The 25,127-nt window shown below is 38.2% G+C and overlaps 1 protein-coding gene across 1 annotated transcript in view; it reads left to right on the top strand.

Moving 5' to 3' along the window:
- The window catches only part of CD99L2 (CD99 molecule like 2), a 179,734-nt gene that overhangs the window by 145,629 nt on the left and 8,978 nt on the right, over positions 1-25,127 (top strand). The window contains exon 10 of the mRNA XM_044682789.1: positions 13,342-13,407. Within this exon, the coding sequence (XP_044538724.1) occupies positions 13,342-13,407 (66 nt within the window). The remainder of the gene's footprint in view (positions 1-13,341; positions 13,408-25,127) is intronic.

Raw genomic sequence — 25,127 nt, 5'->3', positions numbered from 1 at the left:
TATTCATTCTGTAATCATTCATAGACAGCTTCATGTCACCCACATGTGAATGTAAGTATAGTTGTTACCAAACAAGCAAATGCCAGGCTCTGTGAATACAGAGACAAAAGGGAAACAGTCTCTGTCCTCATCAAGCTTACATTCTTTTTGGGGAGAAAAAGGAGACAACATAGTCATCTAGAGGTAATTTTGTGAGGGAGGGCTCTAGCAACTAGACAGAATTGGAAAGGCTTCATGGAAGCATGGAGCCTTTCTCTTAGAAATGCTGGTTAAGAAGAGAGTGCTTTCTATGTATGGGAGATGATTAGTGGAGTTTCATGTGCTAAAGGTAACCATTGTTCATTAATGCCAAACAGGTATGTTGGAATCAGACTGAGATGCTAAACAGAGGAGTTTCTCTCTGATCCTAAAAGTAGGAGAGCCACTTTAATTCATAGAGTATGGGAGTGACATTTTATCAGAGCTCTTTGGTAGAGAAAGAATTTTGGTAGCTGTTGAGCATTCGATTGGAAAGGCGAAAAACTTGAAGCAGCCTGGCTTCAAGTAATGGAATGTAATGAAATATGTGAAATACTTGAAAGTAATGGAATATGTGAAAGCAAGCTTGAAAACACATTAATTAAATGCTTACGATGTGCCAGGTACTGGGCTGAGTGCAGGTGTTAGAAACAGAGAAGGGACACAATTTCTGCTTTTAAGGAGCTCACAATATACTTGGAGAAGCTAGCACTACAACTTGGATTGAAGGCTTAACATTTCTTAACTTGAGTGGCTTTGGGCATGATGGCTATGCCCAGAGAGCCTTAGGTTGCATTGGCATGTTAGAAAGCAGTGCCCAGGAAGGCTGAAAGGAGCCCAGGAGTATTGAGGCAGATGGCAGGATCTAGAACCATGTTGACGAACCTATGGCACACATGCAGGAGAGGGCTGCTCCCTTCCCCCTCTCCCCGTGCGCCTGAGTACATTTCTCACATCACATGCCCCGCCCTTCTTCCCAGCAGCCCATTGGGAGAGCTTCCTCCCTCCCCTGTCTGGGGTAAGGCCTGGGGCTCACATGCAGCATGAGGGTTGCAGTTTGGGTACTCAGCCTCTAAAAGGTTCGTCATCACTGGTGTAGAGGATATGATGGCAAGATGTGTGGTCCGAAGTGGTGATTCTGAGTGTATAATTCAGATGGAAAGGCCTTATAATCATGTCTTTTTGAGAAGTTTCTAGTTGGTGACTCACAGAATCTAAGAATTGGAAGCAAGCTCAGCAGCCATCTAGTGTGCTTGGCTTACAAAGGATTGGATCCTGATGCCTGTGCTCCAAGAAGCTCCAAAGGGGATCCATCACTTCTTCATGGCAAACCATCTTACTTTTGAACAGTTCTAATTGTTAGGAAGGGTTTCCTGACACCCAGCCCAAATCTCCTGACTAGAATGCTGTTGCAGTAACGTAGCCTCAACTAGGGGAATGAATGAATACCTATGAGAGTGGAGAGAAGGGGATAGAGATTTTAAAGCTGAATTGATAATTTTTCGTAAGTGATTGGTATGTGGTCAGTTGTCTAGGTTCTAATGTTCTGTTAGGAAACCTGTTTCATGTTATCGATCAGAGCCCCACTGTGCATGTTCCCCCGTTTCAGTGGAATGTAGTTATTTTCCCAGATGTTTACTAAGATCACCAACGGCGGAGTTCAAAGCTTGACTCAGCAGTCAACCCAGTCAGGCTTGTTCCAGTGAAGGCCCAGGTATGTTTGTACAAATTTCAGTGACCAACATCCAAGAGTAAGTAGGAGCCCTTTTCTTATTCCAGATGCTTTGTTACAGCCTGAGAATTTGATTTATAAGTTGAAATTAAAAATAGCTCCTGTCCTGTCCTCAGGGAGCTTCCATTCTATTGAGGGGAGATGACACTCAAAAGGAAGCCAAAGAGTGGAGGGGTGAGAGCAGAAAAGAGAAAGCCTGGAAGAGCGTTATTGGGTGGATTCATTATCAGAAAAGCATGTTGGCAAGCAGGCCTTCAGCAGCTTAGGACGTACATTGTGTTTTACCATCTTGTAGACATACCTGATGGAGATATTTAAGCGTGAATGGGAGGTTTGTCTGGGTTACTGAGAGAAAAACTACATGTCCTAGTGGATTGGAACTTTCTGGCTTAGTGGGGAACTCTGGAGCAATAGCTGTTTATTACCTCTTGTATAGTTTGTAGTAGTGATGAGGTCAGTCTAGACCAGGGAAACTTCCTTTTGTTGATATAGGTGCAGCTCGGTGATAACAGTGGACAGAGTACAAGACAATGAATCTTGAATTCAATTGCAGCTCAGACTATGGGTCCCTGGACAAATGACTTAATGTCTCTGATGTCTCAATTTCCTCATCTATAAAATGAGACTAATATGTTAACATCTGCCTTTTAAGGTTGTGAAGATCAGCTGAGGTGATATTTATAAAGAATTTAGCATAAAATGCCATTTTTATCAAGTATTTTGTAAACCTTAAAGCATCGTATAAATGTTAGCTAGTGCTGCTGCTCCTCCTCTTCCTCCTAAGACTCCCTTTGAAATCAACTTATTTTTTTAAACCTTACCTTCCATCTTAAAATCAGTACTATGCTTTAGTTGTAAAGCAGACGAGAATAGTAAGGGCTAAACAGTGGGAGTCAAGTGACTTGCTCAGGGTCACACAGCAAGTGTCTGAGGCTAAATCTGAACCCAGTACTTCCCATCTCTAGGTCTGGCTCTATCCACTGAATGACCTAGTTGCCCCCAAAAGCAAGACTTTTGAAAGATCTCTTTTATGATCTTGGGCAAGCTCCTTCTTATGCTCACTTAATTAAGCTAGCTCTCTTCTTGGGCATTGGGAGTGATTCTTGCAGACTTCCATTATCTATCTATCTATCAATCAGCTTTTAATCCCTTTAGTTCACAGCCTTCTTTCTTTCTTATACCTGTGCCTATGGTTGCTTCTTGGGGATTCCTAGGAAATCCAGAGATGGCATCGGAGAGCCCTAACTCCCAGCAAAGAACATGACACATGCTTGTCATTCTGGAGTGATAGAAGGTCAGAAACTGGACCCTTAGTGTAAGTGCTGGTTGCTCTATTTCTTGGAGAAGCTGAGGGGTCTCTGAAGGTCCTCTTCAGTCCTCATAGTTACTCTTGCTATGAAGTGGCCTATTTGGGGCCTTCTAGACTCTCCATCAACATACAGATTACTCTGGGAGCTGTTTGCTCCAACCCTGATGAGAGAAAATCACTGACACCAACTCCCTCAATTGGATTTATAAGACCCATCTGGGCCAATTCTAGGACTCTAGGGTTCTAAATCGAGGCCTTGGGGTTTCATTGGTTTCCTTCTTACTACCCCTGCCCCAGTTCTCCTTCCCTCTGCCTTCCTTAAAGTGTAAGATAGATTTCTATACCCAAGTGAATGTGGGCGTTATCTCTTTGAGCCAATTCTGATGAGAGTTAAAGTTCAAGTGTCGCCTGCCACCTTGTTTGACCCCTATGATATGGATATTCTGGAATTACAAAGGAATGAGTCAAAGATTAAACAGGATTGAACATTTAACAAAATTTATTATTCACACAAACCTTTCTTCTCCCTCTGTGTTATTTTGCTTAGTGATCTCAGCAACCCCCATGGATTCAGTTGTCATCTCTGGGCCGGATGTCCCAGAAAAGTCTTAAACTCAGCATGTCCCCAGCTGCTCTTATCCTGACTACTTCCTTTTTTTTTTTTTTTTTTTTTTTAAACCCTTACCTTCCGTCTTGGAGTCAATACTGTGTATTGGCTCCAAGGCCAGCTGCCCCATCTCCTTCCTCTTATCAAAGGTACCACCATCATTTTAATCACCCTGGCTCACAACTGTCTTTGATTTCTCCTTCTTAAACCCCCGTGTGCAATTTATTGCCAAATCTCATTCATTTTACCTTGGAAACATCTCTCCTATAATAAGATCTAAGTTTAAATGCAGCCTTACTAGCTCTGTGATTTTGGCCATGTCATGTCACCTCTATTTCCCACAGTTTTCCTTATTTGAAAAATGGAGATAGGAATAGGACTTATACCTCCCAGGATTTTTGTGAGGATCAGATGAGATAGCAATTGTAAAGCGTTTAGCCCATTGCCCAGCACATAGTAGGCTCTATAGAAATGTTTGCTATTGTTATTATTCCCCTTTCTTTCCTCTGCAATTTCCCCTACAGTAAAATTTATTAAGTGACTACTATATGCGAGGCACTGGGGAAACCAAGAGAAAGATAGTCTCTGCCCTCAAGGAGCTTCCTGTCTAATGAGAGAAGATAGCCCATTAAAGGGAACTCAGAAAAGGAGGACTTGCAGGGTAGGGAGGAGGAAGGCCACCAGGGAGATCCTAGCACAGAGGCCTGAACTCAAGCAGAACTACTAATGAAGAATGACAAATTGCCTGCAAGGCTATCTCTAAAGGAAGACTTTGGAAGGAGTTTTACTGTTCTCTCCTCCAGCCCTCATCTCAGAAGGGAGAGGAGGCTAAGGGAGTTGAGAAACTATTCGTTCCCCAAACTGAGTCATTCACCATGGTGATGAAGGAATTTCTGGTGATCAGTCTATCCTAGGGAAAAAGGCAAATTGAGGGGGGGGACTCCTTAGCACCTCCAGCTTGGAACGTTGCACATTGTTGTCCCAATCACCATTGGCTTCCCCTCTTGAATCCTTCTTCTGCTCAGCCATCAAATTAATCTTCCTAAAACACAACTCTAGTTGCTCCCTTATCACCCCCAGGAGCAAATATGTGTTTGGCATTCAAAGCCCACTCTGATCTTTCCAGTCTTCTTACACCTTACCCCTTTAAGCTGTTCCGTGTATAAGATGCTCCTATCTCCTGACTGTCCTCTGTGCTAAAGAAGCCTTTAGTGCTAGTGTATTCCCTCTGATGCTTATTTCCAATTTCTCCTGGTCCTGTCTTGTTGGTACACAGTCACTTTCATGTCTTCTTGAACTGTGAGCTCCCTATCTTTCTGTACCCTTGACACAGTGTCTGGCATGTAGTAGGCACTTAGTAAGTGCTTGGTGGGTGCCTAAAATAGTAACTGTTTTCACAGAAGATCATATATTTAAATAGGCTTCATTTTCTTTTTTCTGAAATCTTCTGTATTTGTCTCCCCTGGGAGATAGGGTAGATTTGTAAATAAGAGCTATTTGCTAGTAATGTATTTCAGTGAATTTGATCATTGTTGCTAAGCAGACCAGTACATTGTTTGTAGCGGCTTTTATTGTTTCAAAGACTGATAGTAGATAGCCATCTAATCTTCTTGGCAGGCATCTTGTTTCTCTGAACTTATTCACCATTTATTGACGAACAAGAAAGAATCATCTGAGAGACTTCACTGAAGGTTTTCACTCTGAACCTATTGTCTTTGTGTGGCTTGACTTCATGGGTAACAATTATACTTTTATTTCCTAAACATGGTCAGATGTTTGTGGTTTTGTATAAATATGAGGAACAGAAAGCAGGTCACCATGGCTGGGTGAAGAGGAGTAGTGGATAGTTAGGATGGCAAAATAGAGTCAGGGTAGGTCATGCAGGGCTTTACATTTTTTTTTTTTAAAACCCTTACCTTCTGTCTTGGAGCCAATACTGTGTATTGGCTCCAAGGCAGAAGAGTGGTAAGGGTAGGCAATGGGGGTCAAGTGACTTGCCCAGGGTCACACAGCTGGGAAGTGTCTGAGGCCAGATTTGAACCTAGGACCTCCCGTCTCTAGGCCTGGCTCTCAATCCACTGAGCTACCCAGCTGCCCCTGGGCTTTACATTTTTGAAATTTGAAATATTTGAAACTAGAGGTAATAGTACTTGAGTAGGGTAGGGCCACATAGTCAGGTCACTTCTGAAGTCATGGAGGATTCTGGAGTGGAAAGCAGGGAAAATAGTTAGAAGACCATTGTAAGTCTATGTGATGGGGTGGTGGAAGCTTCATAGTCACCAAGGCAGTGGCTAAGAAATCTTTGGATGTGGAGACAAAAGATTTGACAATTTCTTGAATTTATTGGATAAAAAAGAGGGTAGAATCAGGAAAGATACAAAAGGTTTCAAACCTGAGGCATTGAATGGATGGTAGTGTCCTCAACAGAAATAGGAGACTTTGGAAGAGGGACAGGTTTTGGGAGAAAGATAATACATCTGGGATGCAGATTGTAATCTATCCATTTTGGCTAAATCTTTTAGGATTTACTGTGTCCCACTCAGAATTTACCGATCACTGCCACAGAGCTGTAAACACAGCTATATAGAAATTAGGGGCCAGTATGCTAGGAGAGGTGGGGAGGAATCATTTTCTTATTCATATATCCATCCATCAACATACACAGCTGTAACTTTGGGGTTTAGTTATAGTCCTTTGAGGGTATACCTGGTGTAGGTAACAGTGGGATGGCTGGGAGTTTGGCAAGAGTATAGGTGTGGCTGTGGTGAAGAGAAACTCAACAATTAGCTCTCATGGGAAGGGGTGGAAGTGAGAGATCATGGCATGATTCCAACTTTGCTTCTAGGACTTTTAAGCTTTCAGTCTTGGAGTTTTCTAGTTCTAGATCTCTAGGTATTAGACTTTAGTGGACCTATAGACCTATTATTACATATCTAAAGACCTGGACCTGGTCTTTGGATTGTTTTGATCTTAAATTATTCAGATTTTGGAGTTGAGTTATCTATGGTTCTAAGATTACAAGGCTAGGAATTTAGTTCCTTATCTTTTTAAGTTTCTCAAGTGTCTAAATCCCTGGGTTCCATAAGTTTAAATGTTAGATTATAAGATCTAGAAGAAACCTCAATCTAGGCTTAGACACCTAGCTCATAGACATATCTTTAGGTCTGTGAGTCTAGGTTCTTAGGTACCTAGGCATCTGTTGTGTTCTTCGCCCCCCCCCCCCCCCATGCAATTCTCTCTCACTATCTCTGCCTCTAGATCTCTCATTTTAAGTCTGTTTTCTCTCAACTCCAGCTAGCTATCTTCATGCATGTGTCTTTTTCTCTATGCATCTCTATTTTTCTCCTCTGCCTCCCATTTTTTTTCTCACTACTACAAGTGCTTATGTAGCTTATATGCTTAGTGTGAGATTTACAAAGAAAACCAAAACCAGTTGGTATTTTTCCCTCTGTGCTAATCTCCCATCTTGATGTCTATATTTATCTATATTTCTTTAGATTGACAATTGTCACTCTTTGGAGAGAGCTCTGGATTGTCATGTGTCCTTTGTCTTTATCTCTTAGTTCCATATGTCTAGCTTTTGGTATTTCACATCCTCTCTAAATTTTTCCTGGAAACTTCTCTTTCTTGTTCCTTTTCTCCCTCCTGGCTACATGAAATTGGTCTTTTTCTGAGCCTCACTCCTACCCCCCTCCAAAGTCTCCCCTTTTCTTTTCTAGCACATCCTTTCCCTCTTTCCTTTTATTTAATGAAGATCATCACACCAAAACAGACTACTCCTGGACCTTTTCTTTGATGCCCTCTTTGGCCCTTGTTGACATGGTTTTCAAGGGAGGCTTCTATCATTCTCCATTAGGTTACAAACATTACATCCTTATTCAAGTTTTCTCCATTTGCTTACTTGTATTTACCTTTTTATATTTCTGTTTACTGGGGTTTCTTTTCAGATGCAATCTGTGGATTATTTTAGCTTTCACTTTATACCTATCTGGTTCTAAGAGATGTGGGCAGTTTTCTTTCATGATTTCTTGAACAAGGGGGTCTAGGACCTCCTTTTTATGGACTTGATTTTCAGAAAGTCCAATAATTTGTAAATTATCTCTCATTGATCTGTTTTCTTAGTCACTTGTTTTCAGTATGAGATAGCATCTCTTGACTTTATTTTAATATTTCTTTTTGTTTCAGGGAGTCTGTTATTTGGGTAACATTTTGTACTTTTTGGGCTGAATTTCTTAATTTTCTTTCCAAGTCTGTCCTCCATCAATCTGATTTCCTTCCTAATCCTTTCTTCAATTGCTCTTATTTCACTTATAATTTTTAACTCTTCTGTCATATTTTTTAGGAAATCTTAGTTGATCTTGTGGGCAAGTTATGGTTTTCTTTGATATTTTGCTTTGTATACATGTTTTGGATTTAGTAATTCATATTCTCTGGGTTTGTGGCTTGGGAATTCTTGTCTCTTAATCACTCTATCTTTTTTTTTTTTTTTTTTTTAAATTTTTAAACCGTTAACTTCTGTGTATTGACTTACAGGTGGAAGATTGGTAAGGGTAGGCAATGGGGGTCAAGTGACTTGCCCAGGGTCACACAGCTGGGAAGTGTCTGAGGCCGGATTTGAACCTAGGACCTCCTGTCTCTAGGCCTGGCTCTCAATCCACTGAGCTACCCATCTGCCCCCCTCACTCTATCTTTTTGTTTAATGTTTCTTTCCCCATCTGCTCTTGGCAACTTGGTGTTGCAGGCCTTGCTGTGAGTTCTTAGGGTTGAAATGATCCTGAGCCTTTTGGGATACTCCCCTTTGTCTTGGGTGAGAGGATTTTGCCTGTTATTATATCTGTTCTTGGTGACCCTTATACTGCTGGCTTGGGCAGCTGTGTAGGGGCTGAGTCTAAGATCAGCTCTGGATGCTAGCCTACCTCTGGGCACTGAAACCGTGATCCTATTCTAGTATACCCTTTTATTATGATATCATTATTTTTGTTCATTCAAGTGTTTCAATTTTCCATAATTGAAATGATCTGATTTATTTCTTGTCATCTCCTGTGTTAAGAACTTGACTATTATCTGACTTGGTCTGCTTCTAAGGTTTTTTATGATGTAACCTTAATATCCAGAACATATATCCATTTTTTGCTTATTGTGATATATAGTCTGAGGTGTTGGTCTTGTAAGAATTAAATTTAGGTTTTTGTGCTAAAATAAAAGTTCTAAAGTAATATTGTGTTTGCCTATGTTAAAATATTATTGCATAAGTCAGAATAACTTTTAGCAGCTTTATTTACAAAGAGGTGGAAAGAGTGAGAGTGGGGAAAATTTAGATAAAGAGACAGAAAGTACTGCCTAGCTACAAATACCTTAAGTTTAATCCTAATGTCTCCAGACCACAAATGCAAATCCCAAAGGGAATCTCACCAGAATCCAAAGTCCTAATTAGGAAGCCGAAATCCGAAGAGCCAGGAGACACTGAAGAATCCACTGAGAACCTTCAGTGCCCATGAGGTTAAGACCACCAAGAAACTTACCAGAACTCATTCTGAAGGGAGTGTCCCACTGAAGCTCCAATGTGCAGAGAGGGTCTCCTCACTGAAGAACCAAGGAAGGAAGCACTCCACTCACCACTGCAAGCCAATGCAGGATCCAGGGAAAAAATCTCCTTCAGACTGGAGCACTTGGCTGAAGGAATCCCTTTCTCTCTCACTTTGCTATTATTAAATCCTATAAATTAAAATACTTGGAGTATTTATTCAAGTTTACTCTCACAGTATACTTATAACAACAGGATACGTTGCAGTTTATCCCTCTTGAAGGAAAAAAAAAACACTGGTAAAATAGCCTGAGTAACTTCGAGATCCAGATGAGACATTCATCTTGGCCTTGTCCTGTACGATGCATTTCCCTCCAATGCAACTGATCCCTCCCACTACTCAACCAGTCCTTGACCTCAACGCTGAGCTAAAAGCTCACCTTAAAAGATAACTGGAAAATACCTCAAGTGACCTTGAGAAGAAACTGGAGGATAGTGGGGGTGGGGTTGGGGGCTCAAAACTTATATGAAACACCTGAGAAGATCTTGAGAAATTCCATTTCTCTCTACTTGTTTTCTAGTTTTCCCAGCAATTCTTGTCAAATAGGATGTTTTCAGAGTGTTTTTAAGTTTAGTTATTAACAATTTTTCCTTGTCAGTCAGTTCTATTTTCTGTTTTTTAGCCTATGCTAAATAATTCTCAAAAATTAGTTTTAGAATATAGATGAGAGGAAAACATTGAAATAGAGCTAGAGAAGGAGATGCCGGGAGAGAAATATTGGGTGGTAGCTGTCTTTATATGGAATTAGAGCTTAGAGAAAGAGGTGTTAGTTAGTAGATTCACAAAAAGAGAGTAAAAGACATTGGAATTAGAGACAAAGACAAATACTCAGCAAGACTTAGAGACTCAAGACTAGACCTAGAGACTGTTGTGGATGTTACTAGAAAATCTCAGTTCTTAGGGATGAGGATATTAGAGGCATGCAATGCAGTCTCATTTTAAAAATCTTTTTGCCCAGAAAATGTATCATAGCTTATGTGTTACCTTTCATTTTGTAGTGGTGTGGTGGTCAAAGCTACATGCATAAGTAGGGTTCATCAAAAGATAGATGCCCAGATCCCAGGATTATGGAAAAGCCATTTCAGAATGGGAGTTGCTGCACAGAACTAACATTTTCATTGGTATTCATTCTGGGTGAAATTTTCTGTTTATCCTAATGTTTCCTCAGTGTTTAGAAAATCTTTGTCTTTTTTTAACAATTGAGTTTTTATTAAAGTATTTTGGTTTTATATCATCTCAATTTCTCTCAGTCCCCCTTCTGTCTCAGTGAGCCATCTCATATCACAACAAATATTTTAAAAGAAAATCCAAAGAGCAGAAAAATCAGCTGGTCTGAAAAATTCATGTAGTACTCCACAGTTGTGGACCCTGGCACCTTCTCCAAGGAATCAGGCAGACAATTTGTAATTCTCTGATGTTCCATTTTCATTGGCAGTTGTTCTTTTGCCATTGTCGTGGGCATCGTATCTATGTAGGAGTTCTCCTGGGTCTGCTCACTTCTTGCGATTTTTCTGAGGTTTCTGTGAAACTGTCCTTTTATCATTTCTTATAGCTCCAAAACTTTACATTATCTTAACTGAGTAGCCCCTTCCTTTCTAGCTCTTTGCTATTACAGAAAGTTTTGCTATTTTTATATACATGGGTTCTTTTCCTTTTTGAAGGGTATATATTTGTTTGGTCAGAGAGTACATACATATGCACTGGTTTATGACACATTCTGGAATGGCTGGACAGTAGGCTAGCTGCAGTGTGTCACTGGCTGTGTTCAATTGAGTCTGTGAGATAGTCACTTCCAATTCTTTTTTCCACTTACCACCAAATTTTTGCTTCATAATCTGGCCGTACAGGTTTTGGAGTTCTGGCTGCCAATATTTGGTGCTGCAGTCTTTCTATACATGACTGTTCTTTTGGATAGCTAGGAATTTCCAGTTAGGGAACTCTATGTGGGCAATATCTATTTTAAATTAAATTTAAGTTAAGGATAATTCACACATTCAGTAATCTTGGGAGATGGCTGTTAGAGTTCATGGTCTGTTCCAGGTAAGGTAGGATCCTGACAGCAACCTTACAAGGAACTGGTATTATTTAAGAATTCAGGACAAGGGGGAAACGGATGAACTTTTAGCAAGTAAATTAAAAGGTAATAACTTCAAAGAAAACTCATTGACTTTCTGCATGCCAAAAAAAAAAAAATCCCCCCCAAACTCTGCTCAATATAAATTTTTTTTCTGCTCCCAAATCTGCCCAGTCGCTCTGTATAGAAGGGCAAAAATGAAAGTCTTTTGATGTCAAGGAGCTGAGTTAGGATTCTGGGAATACAGCAGGTATCCAAAATAAATGTAAGATAGTTTCCTGGAGCACTAGTAGCTAGGGGGAAATCCTGAATTCTAGAGGTACATTTGCATACAATAGCTCCTGGAACCTTGAGCTGTGTCACAGCATCCAAAGAAATCACCCAGGAAAGAGACATACACACTGAGTCAGTTACTTTCTTGCTGATCGTGGTCTTCAAGTTTTTGTTCTAGGATTGTAAGATTTCTGCCTTATCCTCCGATGCAGCAGAGGGTGAAGGTAAAGATAGCACTCTGGCTCTGTGGTTCCCTTCCTCTTGCTCAATCACTGCTCCACCCTCCCTTCCCCTTCACCATTTAGCACAATTTCTTCCATTGCAACCACATTCTTCTTGTACCATTTTTTTTTTATCCATTTTCCTTTGAAAAGCATTTGATGTTTAACAGAAAGGAACATCTCCTTGGAACAATGCGCCTGGAATGATATGTGCTTGTGTTGAGAGTAAGAGAGAGCGCTGTGGGGAAGAGGTTCCCATATCTTTCCAGGTAAGGGCTGATGGAAGAAGGCAGTAGCCGCTTTGGGTATTCTGAGACATTCACAGTTGGTTCTTTAAAGAAGACAAGAAGTACCATTATTGCTGCACTGCTGCAAGCTTCCTTCCTAGGCACTGGGAAGATGGCTGGAATTCTAGTTCAATTGTCAGGAAGAAGAGAACAGGTTATTCTTTTGTCTAAGGGGATGGCCTAGCCACAGTGGAAAGTTCTTCCTTTAAGCAACTTGGAGGTACCAGGAAGAGACACCATTTTTGGCTCAGTAGTTTACATCAGCCATTCATTTTAGGAGTAACCAGTTCATGAAATAGATCCTGTGTTGCTACCAGGATTGTAATGAAGTCTCTTCTCTCTTGAGCTGCCAATTATGGGAAAATTAATAATTCCTCTATGGGATTTTTTCCATATACTGGTACTAAACTTTCTCCTTGCATTTGGGAGGGGGGAGGGGCTTGGCTTAGTCCTTTAGATGTTTATTTTTCAGGGTGTTTGTTTTATGGTACTGGTTTCTCAGGTCACCTGTAGATATGATATGGCCTCTTCCTTTCAGAGCTGCTTTCACTTCTTAGAAACTTTGTGGAGTGAGCCTTCACTGTGGGCTCTCCTTCTTTGGGACCAGCATCATAGACACCAAGTTCAGAGGACCCTGCTATTTTTGACTATGTCACTGAGAAATGGCTGGTTATCGAATAGGCGATGTGGACTGAAGAAGGTCTAGATGTCTGGGGCGGGGGAGCCACTTACTGATGCTGACAAGGAAGAGTGTGAATATGAAAACAGCTCTTCTCTTACTCACTGGTAGCCTTGTATCTAAGGCTTGTCGCCATTTCCCAGTGAACCCCCCTCCCCAACCCCTGCACCCCCAATCAGTGCTTCACTCATCCTGTCATACCTCAGCTATATACCCAGCATGCCTACCCAGGGAAACTAAGCATTGAACACTGCCTGAAATAGCTGCACAGCTCCTGTCATTTGGAATGTCTCTGTGTTTGCTTTTGAAATATAATTTAAGAATCCTACTTCAATGAATGATCTATTGGGGATATTTGATACAGTAATCCATTATTAATAGTGAGAAAAATAATTTAAACTGCCATTGTCTTCATGTATCTGAAAATGTTCAGATAGCTGAAGGTTTGCAGGAAGCCATGACTTTTGAAGAATATGGGAATTTGGTCACTAGTTTTTCATTAGTTAGGAATATTTGGCTGTTTCCATTACTAAATCTCCTTTCTTCTACTTCTTAGGGGGTCTCAATGCAGACTATGCCAAAGGACAAAACCTGGAAGGTGTGAGCACTGAAGAACCTCAGGGTGAGACCTTCTTTTTACTCTTTGCATTCCAAAAGTCTCTCAGGCTTTTAAAAACTCAAATGTGTTTTCTTAATCCTTTTTGGAAAAGCAGAGGGGAAAATAGCGTGAGGTATTTAGGCCTGTTTGACTAGCTATCCCATTAGTAAAGGAGAAGAAATTAAACTTACATGTTATATTTGTCTACATTAAAGTTATATAAAAGACCAAAAATCCTAATAAGAATGTAATTTTGGTGGGGATGAAACAGTAAACTTTTTACCCCTTTACTAAAGTGGAGAGTAACATAATTAAAAATGCTTCATGATTTTTGAAAATGTGAGGAGAAGAGAAAGAGAAAAGAGAGGGAAGAGAAAGGAGACAGATATCAGTATGAGGGAAAAGAGAGAGAGAAGGAGGGGAGAGTTTTCTAGGAAGAAGCAAACTTGGAAGCCACAGCAAGCTACATTCCAGAAGGGCTTCATATCCTGAAAGGGCTGTATCTGATCAGTGGGAGAGAGAAGGCTGAAGAAGCAGCAGCTGGTAAGCTGAGACTCATAAACTCATGTGGCCTCACTTTGTTCTCTCCTTTCTTGTCTCTCTCTTCTCTCCTCCTTCCTTTTTCTCCCTCTCCTCTATTTCTCTTTACAATTCTATTCTTTGCCTTTCCTTTCTGTCTCCCTGCCCCCCCTCTTCCCATCATTTTCTTCTCTCTACTCCCTGTTTATTTCTTCTCTCTTCTCACTTTAAAAAAAAAAAAAAACCCTCACCTTCTTTCTGTTTTTTCCCCTTTGTCTCTACTTTCTTCTTGTTTTAAAAAAATAACCAAACAAAAAACCTCGATCCTTCTGGCTCAGATTCAGTACTAATAATCCATTCCATCCTCTCCTTTCTTTCTCTGCAGCTCTTTAGCTCACCCTCACCTCTTCCTTAGAAAAGTTTGTCACACTAAAGTTCACTTTCCTCTATTAAAGGAGGGACAGAGAATGGTCTCCTCTCTATCTCTTCTTTCTCATGACCTCCAAAGGAGAAAGAAGAGAAGGGAGAGGCAGCTTTGGTAGTCTTTAAGATAGAATTGATTAAATTGCTCAATTGTATGTAAAAAAGGAGAGAGAGAGATCTTCTCTCTCTTTCCTTTCACCTCACCAATCTAGGAAAAGGGAGAGTCAGAGGAGAGGAGACAGAGGAGGAGGAACCAAGGATAAAGGAAATGTAGGAAAATGAGTTGAGAAAGGAGAGGAGACATGCATAGATGAATTTTAACTTACCAACTCCCTCAGCTTTCTCCCCTTACTTGGTAATCTAGCCAGCCCTTTCAAGTCATTAAACTCTTCTCCAATTACTTTTCTTCTTTCCTATTTTGACTCCTCCTCTCTTCTCCTATTTCCACAAATATCTATCTCTTTAGCCATCTATTTACATATCTATTTTCACACATCTGTCTCTATATCTACTTTTTGTTTTTCTTTTCCTTCTAGTCTCCTTTCTTCTATCTTGCTTTTTGTCTCTCCATTCTCTAGTGTTCTCTTTCTCGTTTTTCCTTTCTATCTCCTTTAGTCTCTCTCCCACTCTTCTCTAGTTTCTCTGCCTTTCCACTCTAATGTCTCTCCCTTCTCCTCTCTCTTTTCCCATTATCTTCCTCCGTGTCTTTTTTCCTCTTCTTTCTTCTGTCTTTCTGGGAGAGAGGAGAAGGGTTAGGAAGACAGATAAGAGGAGTTCCAATATTAATAAGTAAGATTGTAAGTTATCCTACTAGTGTATTCCACCTTCTCTTGGCTCTCTCCTTCCTTAACTAGTCAAATAATTTACTTAGTACTTTGGTGACTGAATAGTCAAGGAACTGAATGAAGGATTCAAGTAATGACCCTCCCTCACATAAGAGATTAAACACCTAATTTATATATTAAGATATGATAGCTCTATAGCTAGAAATAACTTCCAGGAAATACTTTTTAAAACCTCATAAAACATCAATTTCTAGCTAAACTCACACAGAAAAGTTTGAATTTTAACAACGTCCCATTTTAAGCACCATTTGAGATTACTGAAAAAAGCAGTGCATACTTTCTGTACAGTACTAATTGCTATGCCATTAATTTTAAATGTGGTCCATGGTTTCATAATTTATGTTTATAATTTTACTAGAGACATACTTAAAGGTCATGGTTTGCATATACATGTAGATATATATGATATTTGGAAAAGGCATTCTTATCAGCATTTTGAACTTTAGAACTAGAGCAAATGCCAATTTTCTTGAGGTTATTTTCTGGATTTATTTCTAATAGTTTAGGAAACAAGAGCTTATTTCCTTAGAAAGAAGGAGGTAAAATAGACAATGCAAATTGAGCAAGTAAAAAGTTAATGTCTCCTTGAGATAAAAATATAGAACAACAACTTGGTTTCAAGGTAACTACATTCACCAATTGAGCCCATGCCACAGGATAGTATTGTTATTATTACACTCAAGACCTTTCAGCTATAGAAAATTTTAAAAAACAAACCAACTGGAGTCAGTCGAAGGAGGATCCACCTTCCAAAAATCATGGTGTATATATGTGTTCTAGAGATGCTCCACTCCGTTAACATTAAAAGGTCTGTGGTTCTTAATTTGTGATGAAGAGTAATGAAGTTGGCTGAAGAAACCTTTTCTCTTCACTGGCTAAATCTGCAAATTGCAAAGATGGTGTCAAAATTAAATGAGATTTCATTATCTGTGTTAACCTCTTCAAAACGAATAAAGTGGAAGTGGCATATGAAAAACATGGAAACTGTGGATGGTCTTTTTGGAGCTTTTGTGCTTTCAAAAAGAAAGGAGTAATGATATTTTACAAAGAAAACATCTTCTGGGGCAATACTTTTAAGTCCACGTTCCCATAAGATAAAGGAGAGAAGAAAGATGGAGGAGGAAAGAATGGATCAAAAACCAGAATCCAAGAATATGTTGTTTATAAGAAATATATTTAAAAAAGAGAGAGACACATACAAAGTAAAAATAAAGGGCTGGAGTAGAATTTATCATGGTTTGGCTTGGTGCAAAAAGGGTACATAGTATTGATTCTTAGACGGAAGGTAAGTGCTTAAAAATAAAACAAAACTTTTGACAAAATACATTTGTTCCTACATTAAAAACACTGGAAAGCATAGGTATGAATAGTTTTTTCCTTAAAATGAGAAGAAGCAAATCTGTAAAACCATAAGCAAGCATTATCTGTAATGGTGATAAGGTATCACCTTCCCAATAAAAGTTGGAGTGGAACAAAGATGCCCATTACCACCACTACTATTTGATATCATGCTAGCAATAGCAAGTGCTAGCAGTAGAAATAAGAAAAAGGAATCCGAATGGGCAGTGAGGAAATAAAATTATTTCTTTCTGCAGATGATATACTTAGAAAATCCCAAAGATTCAGTTAAAAAGCTAGTTGAAACAACTAAATTTTAGCAAAATAGCAGGACATAAAATAAATCCACATAAATCATCAGCATTTCTGTATACCATCAAACCTTGTAAGAATAGATAGTAAAGGATATCCCATTTAAAATAACCACAGACAGCATAAAATGCCTGAGAGTATTCCTATAAAGACTGATATAAATATAGAAATTAGTAGTTTAATTAAAGCCATGGCCATGCAGGTAAAATATAGATAAGACCGAGCCTATCTTTTATATTTACCATGCGGAGCCCATCTTCTAGCCAGTACTCAGGAAGGTCAAGAGACCTTTCTGTTTTCCTCCCATTTAAACTGTCCTATGTGTGGGGACGCCTGAGACCCCACGCCCAAAGAACCGGAAACCCGTTGGACCACGGGAAATGTAGTTTGATAGTCCCCACGTGTCCATAGAAAATATATATATGGGGGCAGCTGGGTAGCTCAGTGGATTGAGAGCCATGCCTAGAGACAGGAGGTCCTAGGTTCAAATCCGGCCTCAGACACTTCCCAGCTGTGTGACCCTGGGCAAGTCACTTGACTCCCATTGCCTACCCTTACCACTCTTCCACCTAGGAGCCAATACACAGAAGTTAAGGGTTTAAAATTTAAAAAAGAAAAGAAAAGAATATATATATATACTTTTAAATGGCATCTCCCAAATTCCAATCATACAATTCCCTTTGAGATCCAGCAAAAAAAGGTTGGCTCTTTTTCTTCGCTGGATTTGTAAACATAGACAACTTCTAATTTTCAGGAATTTGGGGATAAAAGAAATAAATGAACGAATGGATAAAATTAGCCACATTGACAAAAAAAACAATTTGGGAGCAGTCCCCTATTGGCATAATAGTGTACAATTAGAACAAATTGCATTCAACTCCATTTCCACTCCCCATAGTTCAATCAACTGCACCCCAAAATTCAGTTTTGATCTTCATGGTCCAGTGAAGGGTCTTTAGGCATCTTTTGGTGCCTTCATCAAACAGGTCCGTCGTCTGGATTCTGGGGAGATGGCAAGATCCTTATCCTGAAATTATTCTCAAAAGAATTTAAACTTTACATTATAGATTACAAAACATACATTTTCTTCTGAGAATCATACATTTCCCCCTGAAATTACTCCTAAAAGAGTTAAATATACATATATTTTGACATTATCGAATTTTAAAAAACTTAAGCATCCCATTCCTCTGAGGAAAATTGTAAACACACCTTTTTTCCTTAAAAAGGGTACCTCAGGTCAACTAAGGATGAGTGGCTGAGTCCCGGGGGTTGTATGAAATCAATTGGCAAAATAAAAAGAATAAAATTCAAGAAAAAAAAGAAAAAAATTAACTTGTGAATGAAATGTAAAATGTGCAAAAAATATAAGGAAAATAAACTTTATAACAGGTTTTTGAAACAAGGCCCAATGAAAAGGGATTTAAGCAGTTTGCTATTACCCACTTAGGGCCAGGACTTAAGGGAAATGTCTTTCTCTGATCTGATTTGCCATCAACTTTTCAGGGAAGTGAACCAAATAAATAACCAATCTCAGGTGCTGGCCTAGGAATTTAAGTTGAGGGGACCCATGTCCTCTAAAGTTTTAGAAAAGACTGGGACTCCAGGACTCAAACCCCAATTTCCAAGCCCTAAAGTATTGGCATAGACCTCTGCAAGCCATGCAGATTTTTAGTCAAGTGACCATGTGTTTTAACAGCTCTCATGTTCCCTTCTCCTGGAATCAGACAGAAAGGCATTAAATCACAGTCCTATAGGCTCAGGTATTTGCATTAATCTTATATCACTGTAAAACAAAAAAATTAAAAAAAAAGATAAATAATGATTATATATGTACTTCCAGTACAAGATGAGAAAAAAGGAAACTCAATCACTCTAATAAAAAAAGGAATGTTTTAAAAATCAAATATATATATATAGCTTAGGACTAGAAGGGTTTTGTTACCCAAAATGAGATTTTTTTGTGAGAGAAAATGGATCTTACAAATAGCAGGTTCACAATGCACATTCAAATAGAGTACCATAATTTCTAATAGCACATTTTAAAACAATAAAGAATGTTTAAAAATCATATATTTGTTACAACTTTTAAATCTTGGCTAAGAGTTTCTCAACAAACTCTGTTATTGCTTCCATAGCAAAATCTGATATTTAAAAAATCTTCTGGATCGAAATTATCCTCAGATAAGAATATACAGGAGCTCCTTGGCTTCCTGTTTAAAAAAAAATCCCGGGTAGGAAATTTTATGCTTCTACCCATTTAAGGCAATAATTTCTCTTATAATAAAATATATATAAGCTTATCCTTTTAGACAACAATTCTTTAGGATCTAGATTAAAAGTTGAAAGATCTCTTGTAAAATTACAATTTAAATCTCAAGGCATAGAAACTTCCAAGGTTCCATACATTACCAAGACAGAATAAAACTTAAAGACATGTGCTCCTATAAGATGTTATAACCGCAGTGTTTTTGATACAGTAAGTTTTAAGTAAATTAGGAAATATAATAAAATAAATAAAATAAAATAAAATCATAAGCAGAAATTTCATTAGCTTAAAATGATTCAGTGCAACAGGAAAATCAATGAAATAAGCAAGATTAATTCACAAAACTAATTAGCAAAATACAGCAAGATACAGTCTCTTTAAAACTCTGAGTTCTGAGGTTTTTAAAAATAAGGGGTTTTTTAAGTTCAAAGTTCTAAGCAGGTACAGGGTGAATTTTCTCCCCTGATGTTCAGTTCTTAATCACAAGAAAGATTCAAGGTTCAGACACTAGGTCCACGTGGGCTCGGGGCTAGAGAAAAGCTTAGGTCAGTTTTGTAGAAAATCCCACGTGTAGAGCCTGTGGTGGTGGGGGGTGCCTAAATTAGGTCTTTAGAGAAACACGTGGAGGGCTAGAATGCAGGCCATTACCAAAGGGGGGAGGGGGGAGGATAATACTTCTCAAATCTCAAGTGGCAGCAGCTGTAGCAGTCTCTGAAGATGGAGATCTCAGCAAGTCAGGGCGGGGGTCGCTCCTCGGAAATCTCAGGATTCCGGATCCATAGAAATGGTCTGCACTGGCGAGTCAGGAAAAGCGGCGGAGATCAGAGTAGGCAGGAACGTGAGGCAGTGGTCTGTACTGGTGGGCATGGCAGGAATGGAGGCCAGGTCAGGAGTCAGAAGCGGCGGCAGAGGCACACTGGCTGGGCACCGGCAGTCCGTCAGTGTCCGCAAGAGCCACCAGGCCTGGGACATTGAGCAAAATAATTCGCAGCCCAGCAGCAATTAAAACCATTGTCTCTCTTCCCCGTAAAACAGCCTCTAGGCTGGGGAAAATTGGGAGAGGACTGGGCGAGGAAAAAGATCGTTTCTGAGACTCTGGGTCCCAGAGCCGCATGGCTTCTTCTTAGGCTATCAAGAAAATTGAGAATTTGAATTTTGACCGTGTGGTTGCCATTATTGTTACGATTAAAAATGATAAAGACTGATATAAATATAGAAATTAGTAGTTTAATTAAAGCCATGGCCATGCTGGTAAAATATATATAAGACGGCGCCTATCTTTTATATTTACCACCGGAGCCCATCTTCTAGCCAGCACTCAGGAAGGTCAAGAGACCTTACTATTTAAACTGTCCTATGCGTGGGGACGCCTGAGACCCCACGCCCAAAGAACCAGAAACCGGAAACCCGTTGGACCACGGGAAATGTAGTTTGATAGTCCCCACGTGTCCATAGAAAATATATATATATATATATACGTTTAAATGGCATCTCCCAAATTCCAATTATACAGAACATGATTATAAAAAATACTTTTTATACCAATAAAGTCAGATATAAATAATTGGAGAAATATTCATTGTTCATGGGTGGGCAAAGCCAACATAATAAAAATGACAGTGTTACCTAAAGTAATCTATTTACTTAATACCATCCCAATTAAATTTCTAAAAAAATTAGTTTATGGAACTACAACAGATAATAATAATTCTTTTGGATGAAGAAATAGTGTCAAGAGTATCAAGGGAATTAATGAAAGGAAATATAAAGGAAAGAGGTCTAGCAATACCAGATATTCAATATTATAAGGCAGTAATTATCTGAACTCTCTGCTACTGGACTAATAGAAAGGTGGATCAGTGGAACAGAGTAGACATACTGTACATGATAGTAAATGATTATAGTAACCTTGTGCTTGCCAAATGTAAAGATTTCAGTTCTGGGGATAAGAATTCATTCTTTGGTAAAAAGTGTTGGGAAAACTTGAAAGCAATCTGGCAGAAACTAGGTATAGATCAGTCTTCCAGTATTTACTAAGATATGGTCAAAGTGGATACATGAAGTACATACACAGGGAGATATTAGAAGAACGTGGAATATTAGAACCAGATTTGTGGATAGGAGAATTTATGAATAAAGAAGAGACAGCATTATGAGATGTAAAATGGATAATTTTCATTTCATTACTATAAAAAGGTCTTGTACAAATAAAAACAATGTAGCAAAAATTAGTAGGAAAGCAGAAAATTGGAGGAAACATTTAGACAGTTTTTCAGATAAAGGTCTCATTTCTCAAATATAATAGGGAGCTTTGTAAAATTTATAAGCATGTGAGCCATTCCCCAGTTGATAAATGGTCAAAGGATATGAACAGTTTTTGGAAAAAGAAATCAAAGCTATATATAGTCATTGGAAAAAATGTTCCAAATCATTATTGATCAGACAAATGCAAATTAAAATACCTGAGATACCTCTTCTTTTCTTAATCCATGAAGTTTCACCTTGGGTAGAGATCTAAACACAGTAGTAGCCTGAAGGAAAGCATGGTTCAGTGATAAGAAGTCAGAAAGACCTGGGTCAAAACTGTAGAAGTCAGCTGCTGACAATGATAACAATTTAAAAATTCTTTTTTTTAAAAAAAAAAAAACCCTTACCTTCAGTCAGAAGAGTGGTAAGGGTAGGCAATGGGGGTCAAGTGACTTGCCCAGGGTCACACAGTTGGGAAGTGTCTGAGGTTAAAAATTCTTCTGTGTCCATTAGTACTAAAGATGAGCTCTTATCCAATTGAGACTGCATTCTTGTTCACGATCACATTAATTTTAAGCCATATTCTGCATGTTTCCCTTATTGTTCTATATGTGGAAAAGATGTAAACCTTCTTTTATGTAAATCTGGATTTTATGTAAATCAGCAGTTGGAATTCGTTTCTCTGTAATGTGAAAGTTGATAGAATTTTATTTTAAGTTAGGATGCTTTTTTTTTTTTTTTGTGGGCCAGAGATCCTTTCTTTGCAGTTTGTGGATTTCAATTTATGAAGGCAAAGACAAAAATCCACATTATGACAGATCTCAAATAAAAAAGCAATTAAACTTAAGTAAATAAATCAGTATGGCAAGAGAAGATTTAGCAGTCAACTCAAAATTTTCATGCTTCTAGGTACAGACAAATCAATTTTAAAAAATTCATTTCACCTGAGGGCCATTGAAAGAAGAAATAATCCATTAGAGAATTCCTCAAAGTAGGTCAAAAGTAGATGAGAGATTTAAACTCATCTTTTTGGCCATGAGGAATCATAGATGGAGGATATCCAAATGAAAGTGAAGGAATGTGGAGAGTGGTGATGATAAGCAAAGGAAGAGCTAAACGAATTCCTTTTGTAAATTCTCCTTTGTCTCAGGGTCATTATTAGAAAAATCCTATTCAGTCAAGATGTTGAATGAAGTGGGGAGGGTATAGTCATCAATAGGTTTATGAAAATGGAAATTAACTGCTTCTTAAATGAAATAGTCTACGCTATGACACCCCAGAAAGTCAAACAAAACAAAGACACGATCCAGACAGGTTTATGTGACTTCTATACAGTATTTGAAGGGCAATTAATTACAGTGCTATGTAAATTATTTCTGATAATGGAATCTGCTAAATTAGATTATATGAATATGATCCTAATGGCCAAAATAGGATGGAATATAACACATGATGTATATACACATTTTTTAGCAAAATGCCACCTGTACTCCTTTCCCTTTGTAACCTAATGGCCAAAACAATATTGTGCAAACACAAACACACGTACACACATCCAGAGTATAGGGTAATCTCAATGAATAATGATGGGAAAAATTAATTGGTCTTTTAGTAAAAAAATCTATATGTAAAAAGGTATTCATCATGATGAGATATGATGCTCCATAAGGGAGGTAAAGGTTTATTTCTTTAGGAAAATGCCACCTATTACTCTTTTCCCTTCCTAACCAAAGTTAAATCATGTCACCACACCTGAGTTTTTGGACTACATGATCTTTATGGATACTCCAAATCAAAGCTTTTAAGTACTTTTTTGGTGCTGGCCTCCTTTGGGTAGTCTGGGGAACTGAAAAAGGGAATTCTTTGCTCTCTCTGAGTTTACACTTATGAAAGGGAATCCTTTATTTCCTTTGTTTATTTTGAGTTAACACTTTGGTTAACAATGACTTAAGTACCCCTACTTAGTACCTCACTAGTCTGAAGACAGGATTAACTTCTTTGCCTACTTTTAAATTGAATCAACAAAAGATTGAACACCCAATTTAGTAGAGAAGCTTGCAAGATACTCAGAGAATTCACACCCTTAGAAATTCAATCATTCAGGAAACTGTGAACCTTTTTGATTCAATCAGCCAGGAATCTGTGAACTCCTTTTGTTTAATATTCACCTCTCCAGAAGGTGAGGAGTGGTTCCTACAAACACTGCCCCCTGGGCAATGCCAGGTAACTTGGAAGCTGTGATTGGCCCTTGTGAAAAGGGGAAGGGACAAGAAGTCTATATGAAAGATGTTGAATTTCTGAGGTGAGGGAAGTCAACTCCAAGAAGATCAAGCTCAAGGCGGAGTCACCTTCAGTTTTAGTCATTGTCTTGACCTGCCCCATGGATAGAACTTGGGTGAGTGGATAGCTGTCTTTTCCCTTCCTGTCTTCTGGAGAGAATTTAATTCCAGTTGAAGGTCAACAAGTCCTGGCTGAGTCAGCACCAGAGCAATATTTAGTTAAATAGGCTAATGTCTTCTCTATCCATTTGTATTTCTTTGCTTTCACTCTTTCTACCTCTTTTGTAAATAAAAGCTATTAAAGTCATTTTGACTTTGAGCAATAATACTGTAAAATGGTGGACAGCATTATTATTTATAATTTTCATATATTTCAGTCAAACCATTAATTTTTTAACCTTTACAGAACTGAAAGGACACCACAGATTCATTAAAATGCATAGGATCATAAAGAAAATGAATTATATTAAGATGATGTTAATATTATATTTAAAAAATTAACTAAGTTAAGAACTTTTGTAAATATAAGATTTGCTTTGACCAAGTAAGATTGAGCCTTTTCTTATGAGACCAATGCATTCTAAGTATCTTTGTACAAGTTTAAAGTTGCACATAATAGGGAACCCTATAATTTAATAAGTATTCTTATATGAACATATGTAGACACTTTCCTACTTTTCTTAGAATTATCATAAATAGTGTTAATGAAACAAAGAGAAATACTGCTCTAATGTGGCCAAGTAAGTACAATGCATCCAGACTGATGTGGGAGGTAATGTTTGGTATAAAATAATGTCATGACTCACACAAATGTTTTTCAGAGCAAGAATGAGTTGTGATGGTGTGAATTTATGCAATGTAGGGAAATGGTGCAGATTTAGCAATAAAAATTTTTTATTTTACTCATTTTTCAGTTTCTGTGCATGTAGAATGAGATCTTAATGGATTTTGATCTTAGTTATTTGTCTTGATTTTGTATAGATTTCGGACTATAATAAAAGTTTCAATTTCTAATAATTTACCCTATCTTCTATTTCAGTTTTCCATGTTCTAATTCGTATAATTTTCAATTTTATACAATTAAGACTTTGCATTACTCTTCTCAGTCATATCTATTTCATTCTTAATTATATGTTTCCCTTTTATTTTCATATCTGTGATAGATAATATCTTCTATTTTGTAATTTTTAAAATGACTTAACATTTGAGAAGTTCATGCATCTGGTACTTATTGTTCTGTAATATGAAAGATGCTGATAGAAATTCTTTTTAGCTTAGATGGTTTTCATTTTTTGTAATAATTTTTGTGAAATGTGGAGACTATTTCCTTATAGTTTGGGCCTTTTGTGTTTCGAGTGGCAGAGGTTCTTTACTACATTTGTATCTCATCTATTCTCCTCATTTACTCTATTGTTTTCCAGTACCCAATACGTTTTATCATGGTAGCTGTGTAGAATAATGAGATTTGGTTATAACAAGCTTCCCGACTTCACTTTTCTTGGAAGCTTGCCT

This window comes from Gracilinanus agilis, chromosome X (assembly GCF_016433145.1).
Source record: "Gracilinanus agilis isolate LMUSP501 chromosome X, AgileGrace, whole genome shotgun sequence".
NCBI classification, from domain to species: domain Eukaryota; kingdom Metazoa; phylum Chordata; class Mammalia; order Didelphimorphia; family Didelphidae; genus Gracilinanus; species Gracilinanus agilis.
Note: the sequence above shows the minus strand (reverse complement) of the source record. Positions and strands in the feature narration are given on the sequence as shown.